The 20,399-nt window shown below is 38.1% G+C and overlaps 1 protein-coding gene across 1 annotated transcript; it reads right to left on the reverse strand.

The window, feature by feature from the left end:
• Nucleotides 1-721: 721 nt before the first annotated feature.
• LOC123915135 (uncharacterized protein DDB_G0292642-like) lies at nt 722-12,630 on the reverse strand. Its single transcript, XM_045966285.1, has 5 exons — nt 12,269-12,630; nt 6,805-7,301; nt 1,430-2,153; nt 1,217-1,303; nt 722-735 (listed from the first exon to the last, which is right to left on the reverse strand). The coding sequence occupies exons 1-4, from the start codon at nt 12,628-12,630 to the stop codon at nt 1,225-1,227; spliced, it is 1,662 nt and encodes a 553-aa protein (XP_045822241.1). The 3' UTR covers nt 722-735; nt 1,217-1,224.
• Between the last annotated feature and the right edge of the window lie 7,769 nt (nt 12,631-20,399).

Raw genomic sequence — 20,399 nt, forward strand, 5'->3', positions numbered from 1 at the left:
AGAGTTATTCGCTTTGGTTCTCTGAACCCTATATTTATCTTATCGGCTCGTCGTGGTGCTAATTTTTGACTTATCAACCGGAGTCTCCATAGTTGGTTGTGGCGTCCTCACGACTTATCAATTGGTTTTTCCACCCCGATTGTGGCGTCTTTCCACCATATCCACCATCACAACTCTTATTTGAGTCCGACCACACCGTGATTCTCATCATTAATCTAAACTAACCCTGATAATGCATGCTTTGGAGGCATCTCCGATTCGAAACGGGTTGTTGACAACCTCCATAGCAAGAATACTATAGCATCTCAGATTTCAGTGCTATTAGGAGACCAGTAAATGAAATTGCTCACAATATTGCTAAGGTGTCTCATCTTTAACTAGTTTTGATATTTTTATCAATAATATTTCAACATCTATTTAGACATTTATCTTGAATAAAATGCAGTAACCTATTTTACATCAAAACAAATAAACAAAATGATAAATTAATGCCACTTTGCATCTCACTTGCAGAAGTTCTCTCAAATACCATAACCATAATAAAAATGAAAATCACTACTAAAAAAGGAACCAAAAAAAGGACACAAAAAGATAATTTGCAACATCAATGCAGTCTTCTAGCTAGAACTAGAATGTCAAGTACCAAAAATTCTGTCATTGTGATCACTAACAGTTAGAACTTCCTGCATATTCGCCACTCGAGATTCCTAATGTGAATGTCATCTGTTATAACCACTGTAAACATATAAACAATCAGTTTAAACAGATATTCAATGCTTTTAGTTTGTGACTATGATACAGAAGTATAAATGGTTTCCAAATTTCCAATATGGCAACAATTCTAAGCATTAGAAGTGCTACCAACACCGAGCACTTAAGTGTAGAGAAGTGAGGAGTTCGAACCTCAGACTCTACAATAATATCCCTAGTAGATACAACTGAGATATCTTAACGGTACATGCTTTATTATTGTATTATGCTATAAGTTGTTTGTTAATGATATTCTACAATTCATAATCTTTTATTTCAGCTCATTTTGCACAGTACTCCATTTGAGGGAGAGTAGTGGGTACCGGGTACGCGCACTGGTACTAGTATCGGCAGGTACATTAATTTTTCTAAAATTAATGTTGTACCCAGTACGGTATCGTACCCGCACCCAATCAACTAGCTTATCAAAATAAGATTAAATTCTATATGCAAAGAGTTTGATTACCGTGAATGTTATAATCTAGGTGTAGCATTGCACCTATGTACACGAGCCAAATCCCCACCACACTTGTAGCAGAAGTTACATCCACACCTGAAAAATTAAATAATCAGAGTTTCATCTATATAATGTAATAATAATCAATTATAATGATTTAACTAAAATTAGTAAAATATATCCAGAGAAGGTAAGATTAAGATAGTAGTATATATATACAACCTGCAATGCATGGAATCACATCCACCATTTCTCTGAACATGCATAGAACATTTGGGACATTTCTGCCACTTTTCCTTTGTAGCCAAATCTAAAAATTTCTTTTCCAAACGTTTCTCATGTCGACCATTTTTCGAATCAAGAAATTCCCGACAACTCATATCTGCGTGCCACGGAACTTTACATTGTGCACAGAATAACCTATGACAAGAAGGACATTCACAACTTGTAACAACCTCGGCCCCGTCATTCACCAACAAAATTGAACAATTCTTGTAAGGACAGTAAATCTTTTGCTCCAAAGAAATCGAAGACTCGTGGATCGCAGATTCCCAATCAATCATAACTTTTTTAGATAAAATAGATTGTAAATGTTCTGGTGTGAGTTGAACAGAACAAGTTGGATTGGGACAATTCAGTTTCACCACTTTGTCTTTTCTTTGAACTTTAACATATTTTGATATGCAAGTTCTACAAAAGGGATGATTGCATGAAGTGTTTGTGAATCTTTTAGAGACTCTAACAGAATCAAAACATATACCGCATGTGAATGTTTTTGAGGATTGAACTTTAACATTCTTCTTGTTCTTGTTCTTTTCATCAATATTTTCTGAAAGAGAATTTCTCTTTCTCTTCTTCATTGAGGATTGATCTTTGGTCTTGTTCTTGTTCTTTTCATCAAGATTTTCTGAACGAGATTTTATCTTCTTCATTGTGTTTTGCTTTGCTAAAAGAGCAGTACGAAATCGAGTCATAATCATGAGAGGAGTGTGGTTTTCTCTTCTTCGATCAATAATTATTTTACTTTAATGGTACCAATTTTTCACCTTCACTCTCGTAACTGTCCATAATCTACACGTAAGATCAAATTTATACATAGATCTTCAAGGCGATAATAGTGGAACCAAATCCTAATGAGCAGTTACGTGACTTAGGGGCCAGGGCGGTTTGGAGTGATTTATGAGCTTAATTATCTCGTAACTGTTCATTAGTTTTTTCAGCTTATTTTTATAAGTTCTTTAATTTTTTTTTATGATAAAACAGCATAACTTATAAAATAGCATAAGCTCAAAAATAAGTTAATCTAAACGGGACCTATATTAACCAATTTCAGCATTTTTGTCAACTAGGCTGGGATTTGTGGACTAAATTCTTCAACAAAAAAAAAATATCAGTTATTTAAAAAAAAAAATACAATTTGTCATTTATTTTTTAATTTTGAAACATCTTTTTTTATTCTGTTTTATTTTTAAAGTTTGTTAAAAAATTTCAAATGTCACATAAGTTATTTTCAGCCAAAAAAGTCAATGGGGTGCAAGCAAATGCAATAGGTGGTAAATTTGAGGGTTAAAATCGAGCAATTGAAACTTGAGGGCTAAAATCAAGCAGATGTGAAATTTATGGGGTTAAAATCAAACAATAAAATTTTGAGAGGTCAAAATCGCGCAATTGTGAAAATTGGAGGTCAAACTTGCATTTAAGCGTAAATTGAATTACATCAAACTCTTTTCGCATAAAAATAAAAATTGAATGTATCATAAAAAAAAATTAAAAAAATTAAAATAAAAAATAAAAAAAAAAAACCTATAAACTAACTTATCGCAAATGGGCTTTTAGAGGATAAATTGATTGGTTGAATTGATAGTATTTAGTAAAATTAGCAACTGAATTAACTTATAAATTTAAAATGACTTCAGAAAATAATATTTGATTAATAATTAATTTTTTTCAAGTAAGATGATGATAGAGGTGTTCCTGCTAAGGATTATAGCGGTATGTATTTACTATTTAGTAAGATATAACTCTAATAATAAGTTTTGTATTTTTCTCAATGAGTAGGTGTTTTGAATATAGTCCCCTAAAGAATGAGAAGGGTACCATATATAGGACTTTGGATTGCCGTTTTGTCGGAGCATCCACAATAGAGATGCTCATTTTTTAATACTTAACTTGGCTCTATGTGTACACATCACTTATTTATAATATTTTAATAATAGTACTTTGAAATTCCTGGCACACAGTGGACAGGTGTTGCTCAAGGTGTAGCAACACTTGTCTGTTGTAGACAGATGTTGTTACTGGTGCGCCAACACTTGTCTATAAACAGAGCAAATAACATAAAACAATACAAACAGTAAAGTAAATAACACACGAGAGTTGTTAACCCAGTTCAGCCTAAAGCCTACTCTGGGGGATACCAATCCAGGAATGAAGTCCACTATCAGCAGTATTACTTCGAAGTTAAACTCACCCGTTTACAACTTCTCACTTAATCACTACCCAATGTCCCTTCTACCTAGGAACTCCTAGATATGAGACCCCGTCCCAATTCCCACCTTAGCAACACAGACAGCGCTGCTATTCAATTTCAACAAACACAACAGTTGGAGACACACTCCTAAGAAACTAGGATTCACTCTTGCTTAAAAGCTTGCGAGTAAACCACACAACACAATAGAACAATCTCCGTACTTCAAAGCTTAGGAGAAGTTCACACTTACAACTCAATAACACTCAGGTCCTAAGCTTGCATCAATGAGACACAAGATAGGCTCACAATTAACACTCTAAAATCCCTAAAACACACGCTTTGTAATACACGATTTTAGATGCTTGAAACCATATGCTTGCCTTCGTATTTATAGTAGTAGAATGACTTGGGCTTCAAGACAAAATTAGGGCTTCTAGAATTGCGGCAGCAGTGATATATTTTTGAAATCAATAGTTATATTTTTGAAACCGCAAAAATATATTTTCCAAAAATATAATTCCTTTGGAAAATAAAACTAGGGTTTAGCTGCCTCATGAAACACATTAAACACGTGCGCCTTCCTCTGTAAGAAACCTTGAAATAATTCTTCAAACAGATCTTCAAAAGATTGAGTAGAAATTTAAACCCGCTAGCTGGCGCGCACGATACAGAGTCAGGTGTTGTTCCAAAGTGTAACAACATTTGTCACAACACTTGGGGTCAGCACACTTGTCTCAACACTTGGCTAAAATATGTTTTTTTGCAAAATGTAGCCAACTTACAAAAACCCAACAATCTCCCCCTTTGGCAAATTTTGGCTAAAACAATATTAGACCAGTATATAGAGAGATACAGTATTACCTTTCCTTCGAGTCAACATGATCACACAACTAGGAAAGAAAGTAACACATAGTAAGACTACTTCCAAGAGAAATAAGTAGTATCAGAGGCAATGCAACAGCGGAATAAAACACAACTAGCCTCATGGAACAACACAAGGAAAAATAAATTCCCATAGGCATCTGAGAAAAATAAATTCTCAGTCATAGTAGATAGTGGGCACAATAGTCAGGTGCCATAACACTTGGCACAACATTTGTCATCAAACATTCAGGCGATCAAGAGATAATATCACTCACACTCCCCCTGAATTCATGCATACACACACCAGATAGAGAAAGAATATTCACTACTCCCCCTCAGTACATGCATATTACTCACACTCTCCCTCAATACGAGTATTTCATGCAAAAACAGTCAACAGTCTCCAGATGTGAGAACATCAGTCCACACACTTGGCACACACACACACTACTCCCCCTTTTTAGCCACAATTTAGACAAACATCATGAATAGGAAATCATAGTGTACCAGAGCATAGAGAATATCAGTGTGCAGTTATTACAGACCATAGAGCACACACAGGTGCTAGAAATTCAGGACCTAGCCCATAAAGGAACAACAAAAGAAACACCAAAAGTACATCAGAAACAAATATAAGGAAACGTCAGAAATCAGATTGAAGAACTTTCATCAGAGTCCTCCATCACATCCTCAGAACCATCCTCAGACTCACTAGCCTCTTTTCCTTCTTGTCCATCTGGCTCACCCTCAGCCATTTCAGCAGCTTCCTCAGCCTTGAGTGCCTCAATCACACGGTCTATTTTCAGCTTCCTGGCTTCAAGAGCTCTGCTGGTCTCAGTCAAATCTGCAATCATCTGCTTCCTAGAGAGTACACCACCCTGGACAGATGTGCCAACACCTGCTGCAACATTTGTCCCATCCAGCAGCCTCTGCTCGATCACCAACACCCCTTTCCTTTTACAAGGAACATCAGTACTCCTTAGTATATCTGGGTGTTGCTCAAGAATGATATTGCATAGCAGAGTGGGGAGAGCAACTGGCTTCTCAACAGCATATGTCAGAGCATGACTTAAAGTTTCTTGAAAGAAATAAGCTCCATAGTCAAAATTGGCCTTGGTACCCACAGCATAGATGAACCTACCCAATCCTCTTGCCACATCTCCTGAGTGAGTTGTAGGTACCCAATTATGGGCAGCAATCCTATTTAAAACAGCATAGAATGGTGAGAGGGAAGTTGCAGACAACTTTGCCTTGCTTGGCCACACTTTAATTTTTCCACCAGTGAGGACCTTGCAGATTTCATTATCTGTGGCTTTCAGAGGAGCCACTTCATCAGAACTTCTTTGGAGATATTGGTTTATCACAATAGGGGAGAATTGAATACACTTTCCACGAACAAACACTTGCCTGTATTCAGGACTTGCTGGATCATTACAGTCTGCAGCTACATTGATCAAAAATTCCTTGACAAGCCTGTCATAGCACTTGTCCAAACCAACCACAGTTTTCATCAGACCTGCATACTCAAGAGCTTCAACAACAAGAGGGCATTCAAGAATATCATCTTTCAAATTTCTTTCTAGAGCCAGCCTCCTGTGATACACAAATTTCCATCTTGCAGAACCATTTTCCAGATGAAATGATATATTGTCTAAAGGAGCATAGGGAACTGTTTGAGGGATCTTCTTCCTTCCTATACTCTTCCTAGATGTGCTGCCAGATGCAGCAACATCTGTCTCAGGTTCAAAATCAGAATCACTAGTTGGTGGACCCTTCCTTTTCCTAGTCTCAGTTCTAGGAACCACCTTACTTACAGATTTTGGAGGTCCATATAGGGGCCTTTTACCAGTAACTTTTTCAGCCCTAGATGGTTTGGGTGTTTGGACAGGTGTGTTAGTAGCCTCTACAGTTTTTCCAGCCTTACTTCTAGTCCTCCTAGCCACACTAGCTTCAGAATGTGCAGGAATAGCCTTATCACTAACAGTAGTTTCATTTTCATTAACAATTATTACCTCAGGAGTTTCATTCACAACTTTATCAGGAACAGCTTCTTTATCAGTAGCCTTAGGTGGGGGACTCTCATCAGACTCAGAATAGTCCACCAGATTTTCTTGTGCCAAAGATGTGGGAACATCTGGCACCACATTTGGCGCAGCGCCATGTGTTGCAACATTCGGCGCAACATGAGTCTCAGGAGCAGTTTCTTTGAGAGACTCATCAGCAACAGCATTATTGGTCTCAGTGGAAGCACCAATATTAGTACCAACAACAGTAGGAGGGTTAGGAACAGTTTTCCCCAATTTTTCAGACATAGCAGGGTCCTTTAAACCTAGGGTTTCAGCAGATTTTGGTGTATTAAGACCTAAATTAACAGAAATCTTACCAGATGCAGTAACATTTTCAACTGTAGGATTGGAGACAGGCGTTGCAACATCACTTGATGGTAGTGGATCAATGTGAAGTTCAGACATTGTAAAAGGCTTACTCGATTCACCTTTCCCTTTCTTGCCTTTACGTGTTTTAATTTCAGCGGGAGAGGAAGGATTTGTATTCGTTCGCGATGATTTAGCCTTCTTTGCAACAGATTTTCTCCTCATCGTTGGACTTGTGGCAGGTATGGTGTTGAGTGGAATAGCATTTATCGCCATTTGTGGTGATGGTACAGCATCTGTCTTTGTTGGTGAAGATTTGGCCGAGTCAGACATGATGAGTGCACAGGGGTGAATTTTGTGATTGAAGAAGATGGAAGTTGAACGTTCTCTGAGAAAATACAAAGTGGAAGTTGAGTTGATTTGCGTGTGAGAGAAAAGAAGATGAGAAGTTTGCGTGAAGATAGGTTGGTTTTGTAAAACCAATAATAACTCCCTTAAGTTAGCGTGCACCAAGAGTGGGAGAGAGAAATTAACTGCTGCACGCTCTCCAAGCAGTAACTGCTATTGATTTTCAAAAAGGCAAATTCCCAATTTGCCTCTCAATTTTTCAAATTGACTTGCGTCCAAAGCTTTAGTAAAAATGTCTGCTAACTGTTCTTCAGATGCAATGTGCTCAAGTGTAACAATTTTTTCTTCTACAAGCTCTCTTATAAAATGATGACGTATATCAATGTGCTTAGTCCTACTATGTTGAATAGGATTTTTAGAAATGTTTATAGCACTCAGATTGTCACAGTAAAGTGTCATAACATCTTGCTCAACACTATACTCTTTCAACATTTGTCTCATCCATAACAATTGAGAGCAACTACTCCCAGCTGCTATATATTCTGCCTCAGCTGTTGATAGAGACACGCTATTTTGCTTCTTACTAAACCAAGATACTAGATTGTTTCCCAAGAAGAAACATGCACCAGAGGTGCTCTTTCTATCATCAGCACTTCCAGCCCAATCTGCATCACAATATCCAATTAAGGTAGAATCATTACCATGAGAGTATAGAATTCCATAGCCACATGTGCCATTGACATATTTGAAGATCCTCTTCACTTGAGTCAGATGACTCATCTTGGGTTCAGATTGGTATCTAGCACAAACTCCAACTGCAAACATGATATCAGGTCTGCTAGCTGTGAGATATAGTAAGCTCCCAATCATACTTCTATAGAGGCTTTGATCCACATCAACCCCTTTCTCATCTTTGGTAAGCTTTAAGTGTGTAGGTGCAGGTGTCCTTTTGTGACTACCACCTTCCATTCCAAATTTCTTCACAATGTTTCTTGCATATTTTTCTTGAGAGATAAATATGGTGTCTTCCATTTGTTTGACCTGAAGACCTAAAAAATAAGTTAGCTCACCTACAAGACTCATTTCAAATTCAGATTGCATTTGATGCACAAAGTGTTCCACCATTTGTCGCGACATTCCACCAAATACAATATCATCCACATATATCTGAGCTATCATTAGCTTCCCTTTCTCTTCTCTTACAAACAAGGTTTTATCGTTTCCACCCTTCTTGTATCCATGGCTGACAAGAAATTCAGTCAATCTTTCATACCATGCTCTAGGGGCTTGTTTCAATCCATAAAGTGCTTTATTTAGTTTATAAACATGATTAGGAAAGCTTGGATCTACAAACCCTTTTGGTTGCTCAACATATACCTCTTCATTTAGATAGCCATTTAGGAATGCACTTTTTACATCCATTTGATATAGCTTGAATTTTAAAATGCATGCCACAGCCAAAAGTAATCTTATGGACTCCAAGCGAGCAACTGGAGAAAAAGTGAAATTCTGATATCACTAGAATGATGTTGCCTAAGATGTCCCAACAACTACTTTGTGAATAATGTTGTTTTCTATTGTTGGCACATCTTATATAACATATAAAAACTGACAGAAAATAAATAAATGACACAAGTAATTGTTAACCCAGTTCAGCCAACTGCCTACTCTGGGGGATACCAATCCAGGAAGGAAATCCACTAATAGCTCTAGTTACTAAGACCTCCAGCAAACCCTAGGATTTACGCCTTACACTAAGACCTCCAGCAAACCCCTGGTTTACGCCTTATAACCTCGACACTACTTATGCAACTTCTGCCTAGGAACTCCTAGACATGAGATCCCATCTCACTTCCACTCACACAACACAACCTGTGTTGATTATACAATGTTGAGAATGATGTGGCGACAACTTGCCAAGACAATACTTCACTTTTGCTTAAAAGCTTCAAGTGAATCACACACGGTAAACTCCGTACTTCAAAGCTTAGGAGCAACCTTAAACTAATAAACTTACTTCTTAACTCGTGTTATAGAATCCACAAGCAAGAATTACAATCAAATAATAAAACACTCAACAAAGACTCAATAAAGACTCAATATGTGTAACTAATATTTTTCAATGAGATGAATAGTCTTGAGCTTGGTCTTCGTATATATAATGAATAGGCACGCTCCTCTTCCTTCACAAATGCTCAGACGCTCCTTGAGAATCATAAAGGATGATCAGATTCTCTTTTGATCTTCATAAAGAATGTATAGAAACTTTCCAAAAGTGTTTAAGGACTTTATAGGATAATTGTGATCATACCGTTGTACCATTAAGTCTTATCTTATCCTTAAAATACCTGATCAGATCAAATCTCCATTGAGCGTGCTCTTTAAGTGGATTTCCATATATAGCAGATGCTCTCATAAATGCGCGAGATTTCCTTGAATAAATATGATGTTGTAACATGTTTTCCAACATCTTGTTAGTATATTTGTTTTAGCAAAATTAAGCCAATTCAAATATCCAACAATCTCCCCCTTTGGCAATTTTTGGCTAAAACAATTTCAGGCCATTACCTTTGAGAGATTAAAAAGCGCAATCCTTCAAATCACCATGGTCACACAAAAGAAGGAATGTTAGAGCATCAATTAAACAAACTTTCACATAGGTGAAAAGTATATGCATCAGAGGCAGCAGCAGCGGAGTTATCATCAATTAGCCTCGAGCAAAATAAAACGTGGTATCAGAGCAAAATATATATCATATGTCATCAAAGATGTTGTGACATATGGGAGCACATCTTCTAGCGCATGTTCGTCCAATCAGGGCAGCATCCATTTCAGCAGCAAACTCCCCCTGACTTCATCAGCTTATGCATCATCTCAGGAAAAAAAATTTTACTCCCCCTGAATACTTGCTTACTGCTACTTAAACACATGTCATAACAAAAGACACAACAACACGTAGCAGACAAACAAAACAAAGTACTACTCCCCCTTTTTAGCCACAAAATGTGCCAAAACAGGAAAGTTAAGTATCCAAAGTGCAGAATTAAAAGTACAGACCATGCACTCAGAAGGTGCTAAAATCCAGGGCACAAACAACCCACAAACCAAATAGCAAAGTTCAGTAAAATATTAAACAGAGTACAAAATCATTCATCATCACTACTGTCAGAGGCTTCATCCTCATCTGTAGCAGTAGCATAACCTTCTTCCTCATCTGCATTGTTTTGATCACCTGTAGCAGCCACATTTGCACTAGCTTTGACAGGTATCTCATCAGTTTCCAATCCTTCAATCATTTTCAAGAACACATTCTTCCTCTCCTCAAGCTCAGCCTGTTGTTTATCAATATCCTGACATTGAGCCTTTAAACCAGCAATAATCTCCTTTTTGGTCATAACAGCAGCTCCACCAGCAGATGTCCCAACATGTTCAGTAACATTGTGATTACCAAAAAGTTTATGATGAAAAGTAAAACCTGATTCCCTCTTCTTAGGTGTGTCAGTCACAGCCTTGATGTCTGGGTATTGGGCCAAGATAATTCCACACAGCAAAGATGGAAATGCTATTGGCATCTTCACAGCTGTTGATCTAATATGCTTAATGGTTTGATCAAAAATGAAGGTTCCATAGTCATAGTCAAACTTGGTTCCTACAGCATATATAAATCTACCCAGGTTTGTAGCAACATTGGTTGCATGCTTAGTTGGTACCCAATTTGTTGACCCTATCCTATTGAGGATGGCATATTTGACATTCAGTTTACTAGTGGGTATCAGCTTCTTCGTGGGCCAGACCTTAACCTTACCACCAGTTATCTCAGCACTCACAACATCATTAGCAACCTCTAATTCAGCCTTAGGTTCTATAGGTCTTCCTAAGTAGTTATTAATCACAATAGGAGAAAAATTGATACATTTACCTCTGACAAAAACTTTGTGGTAGTCCTTGCTCAGTGGGTTATCACATTCTTCAGGGATGTTTACCAGAAATTCTTTCACAAGCAGCTCATAACAGGGACTGAAGTCACAGACTGTCTTCATCAGACCAGCTTCCTTGATGTAGTCAAAGATGTCTTGACATTTGAGAGCATCTTTGGTCAGTTCCCTTTCAACAGCCAATCTCCTTTGGTAAATGTAGTCCCATCTCAGTGCAAAGGCAGCACGATGAAAAGAGATGTTATCACATGGGGCTTCTTCAACACCTTGAGGAGCCTTCTTCATAGTAGCTTTCTTAGGATTGGCAGATGAGATGTTAGCAACATCTTCAGCAACATCATAGTCTGAGTCACTAGATGACTCCTTCTTTCTCTTCAGTGTTTCCTTCTTCTTACTCGGAGGGGAGAGAACTTTGCTCCAACCTTTTACTGGTCCAACACCTTTTGTTTTCACTCTTGGTGCAGGAGTCTTGCTTGCAGTGGCCACAGCCTTCCCTGTACAGCTTCTCAACCTCTTTGTTATACCACCAGTTGGTTTTACAGCAGTCTTGGTGGTGACATAATCATCAACATCAACAACATCTTTCTCTTTTTCTTTCTCAGGTTCTGCAGGCTTGTCAGCTTCAACTTCTTGCTCATCTGTAGGAATGGACTGGTTACTTTCTTCAGATTGAGTGTCCCCTTCATTATCAGAAGTACCCTCATCAGCAGTCCCAGTTTCTTCATCTGTAGACTCAGATGTTGTGGCAGTTGTCTCAACATCCTTTTCAGCAACAGTTTCCTTCACAGGTTCTTCCTCAGCAGTTGTAGTTTCAACTTCTTCATTCTCATTCAAGGATGTGTCAACATCCTTCATAACAACTTCTTCAGTAACTGCAGGGGTTGATTTTTCAGCCACCATCTCAGCAATTGTTGGTGATTTCTCAGCAATATCAGGCTCAACCTCTGTAGGAGTATCTTCCATCTCAGTATCAACAGGCATATTATTCAGATCTCTCTTCTCAGCATCAGACCCCAAATTATCTTGATTAGGGTTACCAGCAATTGAAATGAGTGTTTCAACAACTTCAGACACAGATTTAGGGTTCTGAGAATCTTCTTCAGTTGTTTGCTCGGATGTTTTAACATTAGATTCAAAAACCAGATCAGACATAGAAAGAGGAATTCTAGACTTATAATCCCTTTTCTTCTTCTTAGAACTTCCTTTACCAGATTTATCAATAGAAGGGGAAGTATTGTCACTTACTTTTGGAGCTTTCATCTTTTCAACTGATTTTCCCTTTACCTTCTTCTCAGCAACACTTGATTGAGTTTTGGATTTGGAAGCACGAACAATTGTAACAGGGACCGCGTCCTTGATAATCTTTGAGGGATCGATTTTTGTCTTTGATCGAGTAGACCGTCCGGTTTTAGTGGTTTGTGAAGATTCAGACATGTTTTGATAATTTTTGAAGGTTGAGAAGATGGATAGATGGAGTTTGATGATTAAAGTGAGAGAATAGGGTTTGCAGACAAAGGTTAGAATTTGGAAGAAAAACAATTGAATGCGTGTGATGATGTATTTAAGGGAAGTTTGTAATGATTTCCCTAAATTAGCGTGCATTGAATGATGGGAGAGAAAACGGTTTCCTTTTGCACGCCACAACTGCAGTAACTGCTATGCTTCTTCATGCAGGCAAATTCCCAATTTGCCCCTTAAAAATTCAAACTGATTAGCATCAAGCGCCTTTGTAAAAATGTCAGCTAGCTGTTCACTTGTACCAATGTGCTTGAGTTCCACACAATTTTCTTCAACAAGGTCTCTGATGAAATGATGCCTGATGTCTATGTGTTTGGTTCTTGAGTGTTGAACTGGATTCTTTGATATATTGATTGCACTCAAGTTGTCACAATATAATGTCATGACATCTTGGTCGACATTATATTCTTTCAGCATCTGTTTCATCCACATCAACTGTGAACAACTGCTACCTGCAGCTATGTATTCAGCCTCTGCAGTGGATAGAGACACACAATTCTGCTTCTTGCTGAACCATGAGATCAAGTTGTCACCCAAAAAGAAGCATCCTCCTGAAGTGCTCTTTCTATCATCAGCACTTCCAGCCCAATCTGCATCACAATACCCTATCAAAGTTGAGTTCTTGGTCTGGGAATACAGAATCCCATAATTACTGGTGCCCTTTATATACTTCAGAATCCTTTTGACTTGCACAAGATGGCTCATCTTTGGCTTGGCTTGATATCTTGCACAAACACCAACAGCAAAGGTGATGTCTGGTCTACTAGCTGTAAGATACAAGAGACTGCCAATCATGCTCCTGTATAGGCTTTGGTCAACATCAATGCCATTCTCATCTTTGGTTAGCTTCAGATGTGTGGCAGCTGGAGTTCTCTTGTGTGCTGCAGTGTCCATTCCAAACTTCTTGATCATATTCTTCGCATACTTGCTTTGAGAAACAAATATGGTGTCTTCCATTTGTTTGACTTGCAGACCAAGGAAATATGTCAGCTCACCTACCAAACTCATTTCAAACTCTGATTGCATTTGTTGTACAAAATGTTGCACCATCTTGTCAGACATTCCACCAAATACTATGTCATCAACATAAATCTGGGCAATCATCAGCTTCTCTTCTTGTTCTTTGACAAACAAGGTTTTGTCATGGCCTCCTTTTCTGTATCCTTGACTAACAAGAAAATTTGTCAGCCTTTCATACCAAGCCCTTGGAGCTTGTTTCAATCCATAAAGCGCCTTCTTCAGCTTGTACACATGATCAGGATTAGCAGGATCTACAAAACCTTTTGGCTGCTCAACATAAACTTCTTCATGTAAGTACCCATTAAGAAAGGCACTTTTGACATCCATTTGGTACAGCTTAAATTTGAAAATGCATGCTATACCAAGGAGTAGCCTAATAGATTCTAGTCTTGCTACAGGCGCAAATGTTTCATCAAAATCAAGTCCTTCAACCTGAGTGTACCCTTGAGCCACTAATCTTGCCTTGTTTCTTGTTACAACACCATTTTCATCTGACTTGTTCTTGAACACCCATTTTGTGCCTATAACATTAACACCATTGGGTCTAGGAACAAGATCCCACACATCACTTCTTCTAAACTGAGTTAATTCATCTTGCATGGCTTCTATCCAGAACTCATCAGTGAGAGCCTCTTTTACATTTTTAGGCTCAACCTTTGAGACAAAACATGAATTAGTAACCACTTCATTTGTCCTTCTTGTAGCAATTCCCTGGTTAGGATTTCCTATGATGAGATCCTTGGGATGGTTCTTCTGTATTCTTATTGAAGGAACTTTACTCACAGGGCGAGGTGTAGGAATGGTTGATTCATCATCTGAATCTGATTCCTTCTCTGCTACAGCTTCTTCAGATGTTGGCAAAGTTGTTGCAACATCATCTTCAGTATCAGATGTTTTAGCAGATGTCAAATCATCTATCACAACATTGATAGATTCTACTATTACCTTAGTTCTCTGGTTGTAAACTCTGTAGGCCCTACTGTTTGTTGAGTATCCAAGAAACAATCCTTCTTCACTTTTAGGATCCATTTTTCTTCTGTGCTCTCTATCAGATAGGATATAACACTTACTTCCAAACACATGAAAGTGTTTGACAGTTGGTTTTCTGCCTTTCCACAGTTCATATAGTGTAGTAGAAGTTCCAGTTCTGAGTGTGACACGATTGTGAATATAACAAGCAGTATGCATAGCCTCAGCCCAGAATTGATATGGAAGATGTTTTGCATGCAACATCACTCTGGCTGACTCTTGTATTGTCCTGTTCTTCCTCTCAACAACACCATTTTGTTGAGGTGTGATTGGAGCTGAAAATTCATGCTTGATTCCTTCAGAGATGCAGAATTCAAGAAAGCTTGCATTCTCAAACTCTTTACCATGATCACTTCGTATCCTAACAATAGCAGAGTTCTTTTCTCTTTGGAGTTGAAGACAAAGTTCTTTGAATGCATCAAAACTTTCAGATTTGTCTTTTAGAAATTCAATCCATGTGAACCTTGAAAAGTCATCTACCATGACAAACGCGTACCTTTTTCCTCCAAGGCTCTCCACTTGCATTGGCCCCATCAGGTCTATGTGCAATAATTCTAGTACCCTTGTTGTGGTAAGATGTTGCAACTTTGGATGCGACATCTTTGTCTGCTTTCCTATTTGACATTCTCCACATATATTTCCTTCCTCTATTTTGAGCTTTGGAAGTCCTCTGATAGCCTCTTTAGCTATTGCCTTCTTCATGCCTTTAAGGTGCAGGTGGCCAAGTTTTTGGTGCCACAACTTTACCTCATCTTCTTTGCTAATAAGGCATGTTGGTACATCTTCTTCTTTAGGGATCCAGAGATAGCAGTTGTCTCTTGACCTTACTCCTTTCATTAACAGCTCTCCTTGCTCATTTGTAACTAGACATTCAGCTTTCGTGAAGTTAACTTTCATGCCTTGATCACAAAGTTGGCTTATGCTGATTAGATTTGCTTTAAGCCCTTTTACAAGCAGCACATTATCTAGCTTTGGTAAGCCATGGTTTGCAAGTTTACCAACTCCCTTGATCTCTCCTTTGGCTCCATCTCCAAAAGTCACAAAGCTGGTAGCATATGACTTCAAGTCTTCAAGATAGTGTTCAACACCTGTCATGTGTCTAGAACAGCCACTATCAAAGTACCAGGTTTCTCTTGAAGAAGCTCTTAAGGATGTATGAGCTATTAGACCTTTGATCTTCTTCTTTTCTCTCCATTCTTGTCTTGTTGTAACATTAGGAAAGACAGGAGTATAGAATTCTTGATGAACTCTCCTTGGATATCCGTGCAGCCTATAGCAGAAAGGCCTAATGTGTCCTTTCCTGCCACAATGATGACATGTCCAGTTGTAGAACCTGGGCATAGAATGTCCCATCAGATGTTGCGACAATCCTCCTGACACAAACGTGCTACTGATTGGAGTATGTATAGTAGCATTGTTGAACTTCATCTGCTGCTTTACTCTTTCATGTTCAAAACCAATGGGCTTAGGTTTCCCATAGTTTTGTCTCTGTAACATTTCCTCAAAAGCATCAGTACCTTTGGTCATCATTTTAGCCACTTTTGTGACTTGATCTAGATCAGCATTTAATTTGGTTACTTCTACATTCTGTTCAGCAACTTTACACAGGAGGTTAGACTTCTCCATTTCCAGCTGTTGAATTTGACTACTCTGATCTTCAACCTTAGCATTGAGATTATCAATGTTTATGAGTAAGTCATTTTTCTCAGCTTGTAGTTTACCATTGATCTTCTTTTGTTTCTCTAATGCTTTGCAAACTTCTATACTTCTAGTATGAAGATCTTTATAAGTAGCAGCTAGTTCCTCATAGGTTACCTCCTCATCACCTGACTCTGAATCAGATTCACAGACTCCTGTTAAAGCATTAACATATTTGGCAGATTCTTCCTCCTCTGAATCTGTATCAGACCATGAAACAACAAGACTTTTCTTTTGCCTTTTTAGAAAGGTTGGACATTCAGGTCTGATATGGCCAAAACCTTCACATTCGTGGCATTTCACTCCTCTTTCATCTTCATTTGTCTTTTTCTGAAAGCTGGACTGTTTGTTGTTGTTGAGTCGACCATTTGGCTTGTGCCTTTGATCCACTTTCTTCATCAACTTGTTGAACTGTCTTCCAAGCATAGCCATAGACTCAGCTAAGCTTTCTTCACCTTCAGATTCAATTTGTAAATCATCAGCAGCACTTTTCGAAGCAAAGGCTAGATTCTTATCTTTCTTTTCATTTCTCCTGTTTAGACCAATTTCATAGGTCTGAAGTGATCCTATGAGTTCATCTAAATTTAGACTTGAAAGGTCATGAGCCTCCTCAATAGCTGTTACTTTCATATCAAATCTTTTAGGCAAAGATCTGAGTATTTTTCCAACTAGCTCCTCATCTGAGATAGGTTTTCCAAGTGCATCAAACGAATTTGCAAAGTCAAGCACATTCATTTGAAAGTCATGAATGGTTTCTTCCTCCTTCATTCTGAGATTCTCAAAATTGGTTTTGAGCATCTGAAGTTTAGATAGCTTAACTTTTGATGTTCCTTCATGAGCTTTTCTCAGAATTTCCCAGGCATGCTTAGCAGTAATACATCTCTTAACAAGCCTGAACATGTTTGCATCCACAGCATTAAAAATTGCATACAAGGCTTTGGAGTTGCCAAGTGCCAGATCATCCTCATCTTTAGTCCATTCATCATTTGGCTTCTTGACATCAGTTTTATTGCCATCTTTGTCAAGAACCATTGGTGGTTCCCATCCGCGTAACACAGCCTTCCATGTCCTGCTGTCAATTGATTTTATGAAAGCCTCTATTTTAGCTTTCCAATAATCATAGTTCTCAGGACCTGTCAGTAAGGGGGGTTTAGACACTGACCCTCCTTCTTTATCCATTGTACCAGAAAGTACTCTCCCTGGAGCTCACCCAAAATAACAGAACAGGGTGCCTGCTCTGATGCCAATTGAAATTCTGATATCACTAGAATGATGTTGCCTAAGATGTCCCAACAACTACTTTGTGAATAATGTTGTTTTCTATTGTTGGCACATCTTATATAACATATAAAAACTGACAGAAAATAAATAAATGACACAAGTAATTGTTAACCCAGTTCAGCCAACTGCCTACTCTGGGGGATACCAATCCAGGAAGGAAATCCACTAATAGCTCTAGTTACTAAGACCTCCAGCAAACCCTAGGATTTACGCCTTACACTAAGACCTCCAGCAAACCCCTGGTTTACGCCTTATAACCTCGACACTACTTATGCAACTTCTGCCTAGGAACTCCTAGACATGAGATCCCATCTCACTTCCACTCACACAACACAACCTGTGTTGATTATACAATGTTGAGAATGATGTGGCGACAACTTGCCAAGACAATACTTCACTTTTGCTTAAAAGCTTCAAGTGAATCACACACGGTAAACTCCGTACTTCAAAGCTTAGGAGCAACCTTAAACTAATAAACTTACTTCTTAACTCGTGTTATAGAATCCACAAGCAAGAATTACAATCAAATAATAAAACACTCAACAAAGACTCAATAAAGACTCAATATGTGTAACTAATATTTTTCAATGAGATGAATAGTCTTGAGCTTGGTCTTCGTATATATAATGAATAGGCACGCTCCTCTTCCTTCACAAATGCTCAGACGCTCCTTGAGAATCATAAAGGATGATCAGATTCTCTTTTGATCTTCATAAAGAATGTATAGAAACTTTCCAAAAGTGTTTAAGGACTTTATAGGATAATTGTGATCATACCGTTGTACCATTAAGTCTTATCTTATCCTTAAAATACCTGATCAGATCAAATCTCCATTGAGCGTGCTCTTTAAGTGGATTTCCATATATAGCAGATGCTCTCATAAATGCGCGAGATTTCCTTGAATAAATATGATGTTGTAACATGTTTTCCAACATCTTGTTAGTATATTTGTTTTAGCAAAATTAAGCCAATTCAAATATCCAACAAAAAGTCTCATCAAAATCTACTCCTTCTATCTGGGTGTATCCTTGTGCTACAAGTCTGGCTTTATTTCTAGTAATATCACCATTTTCATCAGTTTTGTTCTTGTACACCCACTTTGTACCAATAACATTTATACCATTTGGTCTAGGTACTAGATCCCATACCTCACTTCTTTTGAACTGAGTTAGTTCCTCCTGCATAGCATTGATCCAGTATTCATCACTCAAAGCTTCTTTAACATTCTTTGGTTCAATCTTTGATATGAAACATGAATTGGAAATTGCTTCTTTTGATCTTCTTGTTGCAATTCCTTGATTTGGATTTCCAATGACAAGTTCCAGAGGATGATTCTTCTGTGTTCTAGTAGATGGTCCCTTGTTTGGTCTAGGAACCTCTGTAGTAGACTCAGAATGTTGATCAGGTTCAGGTTCAGTTTGATCATCATCAGGTGTTGGGACAGGTGTTATGACATCTGTCTCTTCAGCTGGATCTGCACTTGTTGTATCACTGTCATCAACAACAACATTAATTGATTCCATCATAGTTCTTGTTCTGGAGTTAAAAACCCTGTACGCTCTGCTGTTGGTTGAGTAACCTAAAAATATCCCCTCATCACTTTTGGGATCCAATTTTCTCCTAGGTTCCCTATCTGCTAAAATATAACATTTTGACCCAAACACATGGAAGTACTTCACAGTAGGCTTCCTATTCTTCCATAGTTCATACAATGTTGTAGCAGTGCCTTTCCTTAATGTTACTCTATTGTGAATGTAACATGCTGTATTCATGGCTTCAGCCCAGAACTTGTAAGGAACATTTTTGGCATGCAACATTACTCTAGCAGATTCCTGTAAGGTTCTATTCTTTCTTTCAACCACACCATTTTGTTGAGGTGTAATTGGTGAAGAGAATTCATGAATTATTCCTTCAGCAGCACAAAAATCAGCAAATTTAGAGTTTTCAAATTCCTTACCATGGTCACTTCTGATTCTTACAATACCACAGTCTTTCTCTTTTTGAAGTTGTACACAAAGATTTTTGAATTCTTCAAAAGTCTCAGATTTTTCCCTAATGAAATTCACCCAAGTATACCTAGAGAAGTCATCAACAATAACAAGAACATATTTCTTACCTCCAAGACTCTCAACTTGTATGGGCCCCATCAGATCCATATGTAGTAACTCAAGAACTCTAGAGGTGGACAAGTGTTGCAACTTTTGGTGCGACACTTTGGTTTGCTTCCCAATCTGACATTCACCACATATATTGCCTTCCTGTATCTGTAAGATTGGTAGTCCTCTGACAGCTTCTTCTGATATGACTCTCTTCATGCTCTTCAGGTTAAGGTGTCCTAATTTTTGATGCCACAGCTTAACCTCTTCATTTTTAGTTAAGAGACATGTAGATACATTACCTTCTTCAAGAGGGATCCACAAGTAGCAGTTGTCTTTTGATCTAACACCCCTCATAAGGATGTCTCCTTCATTATTGCTGACCAGACATTCATTTTTTGTAAAGTTGACTTTCATGCCTTGATCACATAGTTGGCTTATACTGATTAGATTGGCAGTTAGTCCTTTTACAAGGAGAACATTTTCAAGTTTTGGTAGACCATGGTCAATCAGTCTTCCAATACCTTTGATTTCCCCCTTTGCTCCATCTCCAAATGTCAC

This window comes from Trifolium pratense, linkage group LG3, assembly GCF_020283565.1.
Source record: "Trifolium pratense cultivar HEN17-A07 linkage group LG3, ARS_RC_1.1, whole genome shotgun sequence".
In the NCBI taxonomy this organism is placed as follows: domain Eukaryota; kingdom Viridiplantae; phylum Streptophyta; class Magnoliopsida; order Fabales; family Fabaceae; genus Trifolium; species Trifolium pratense.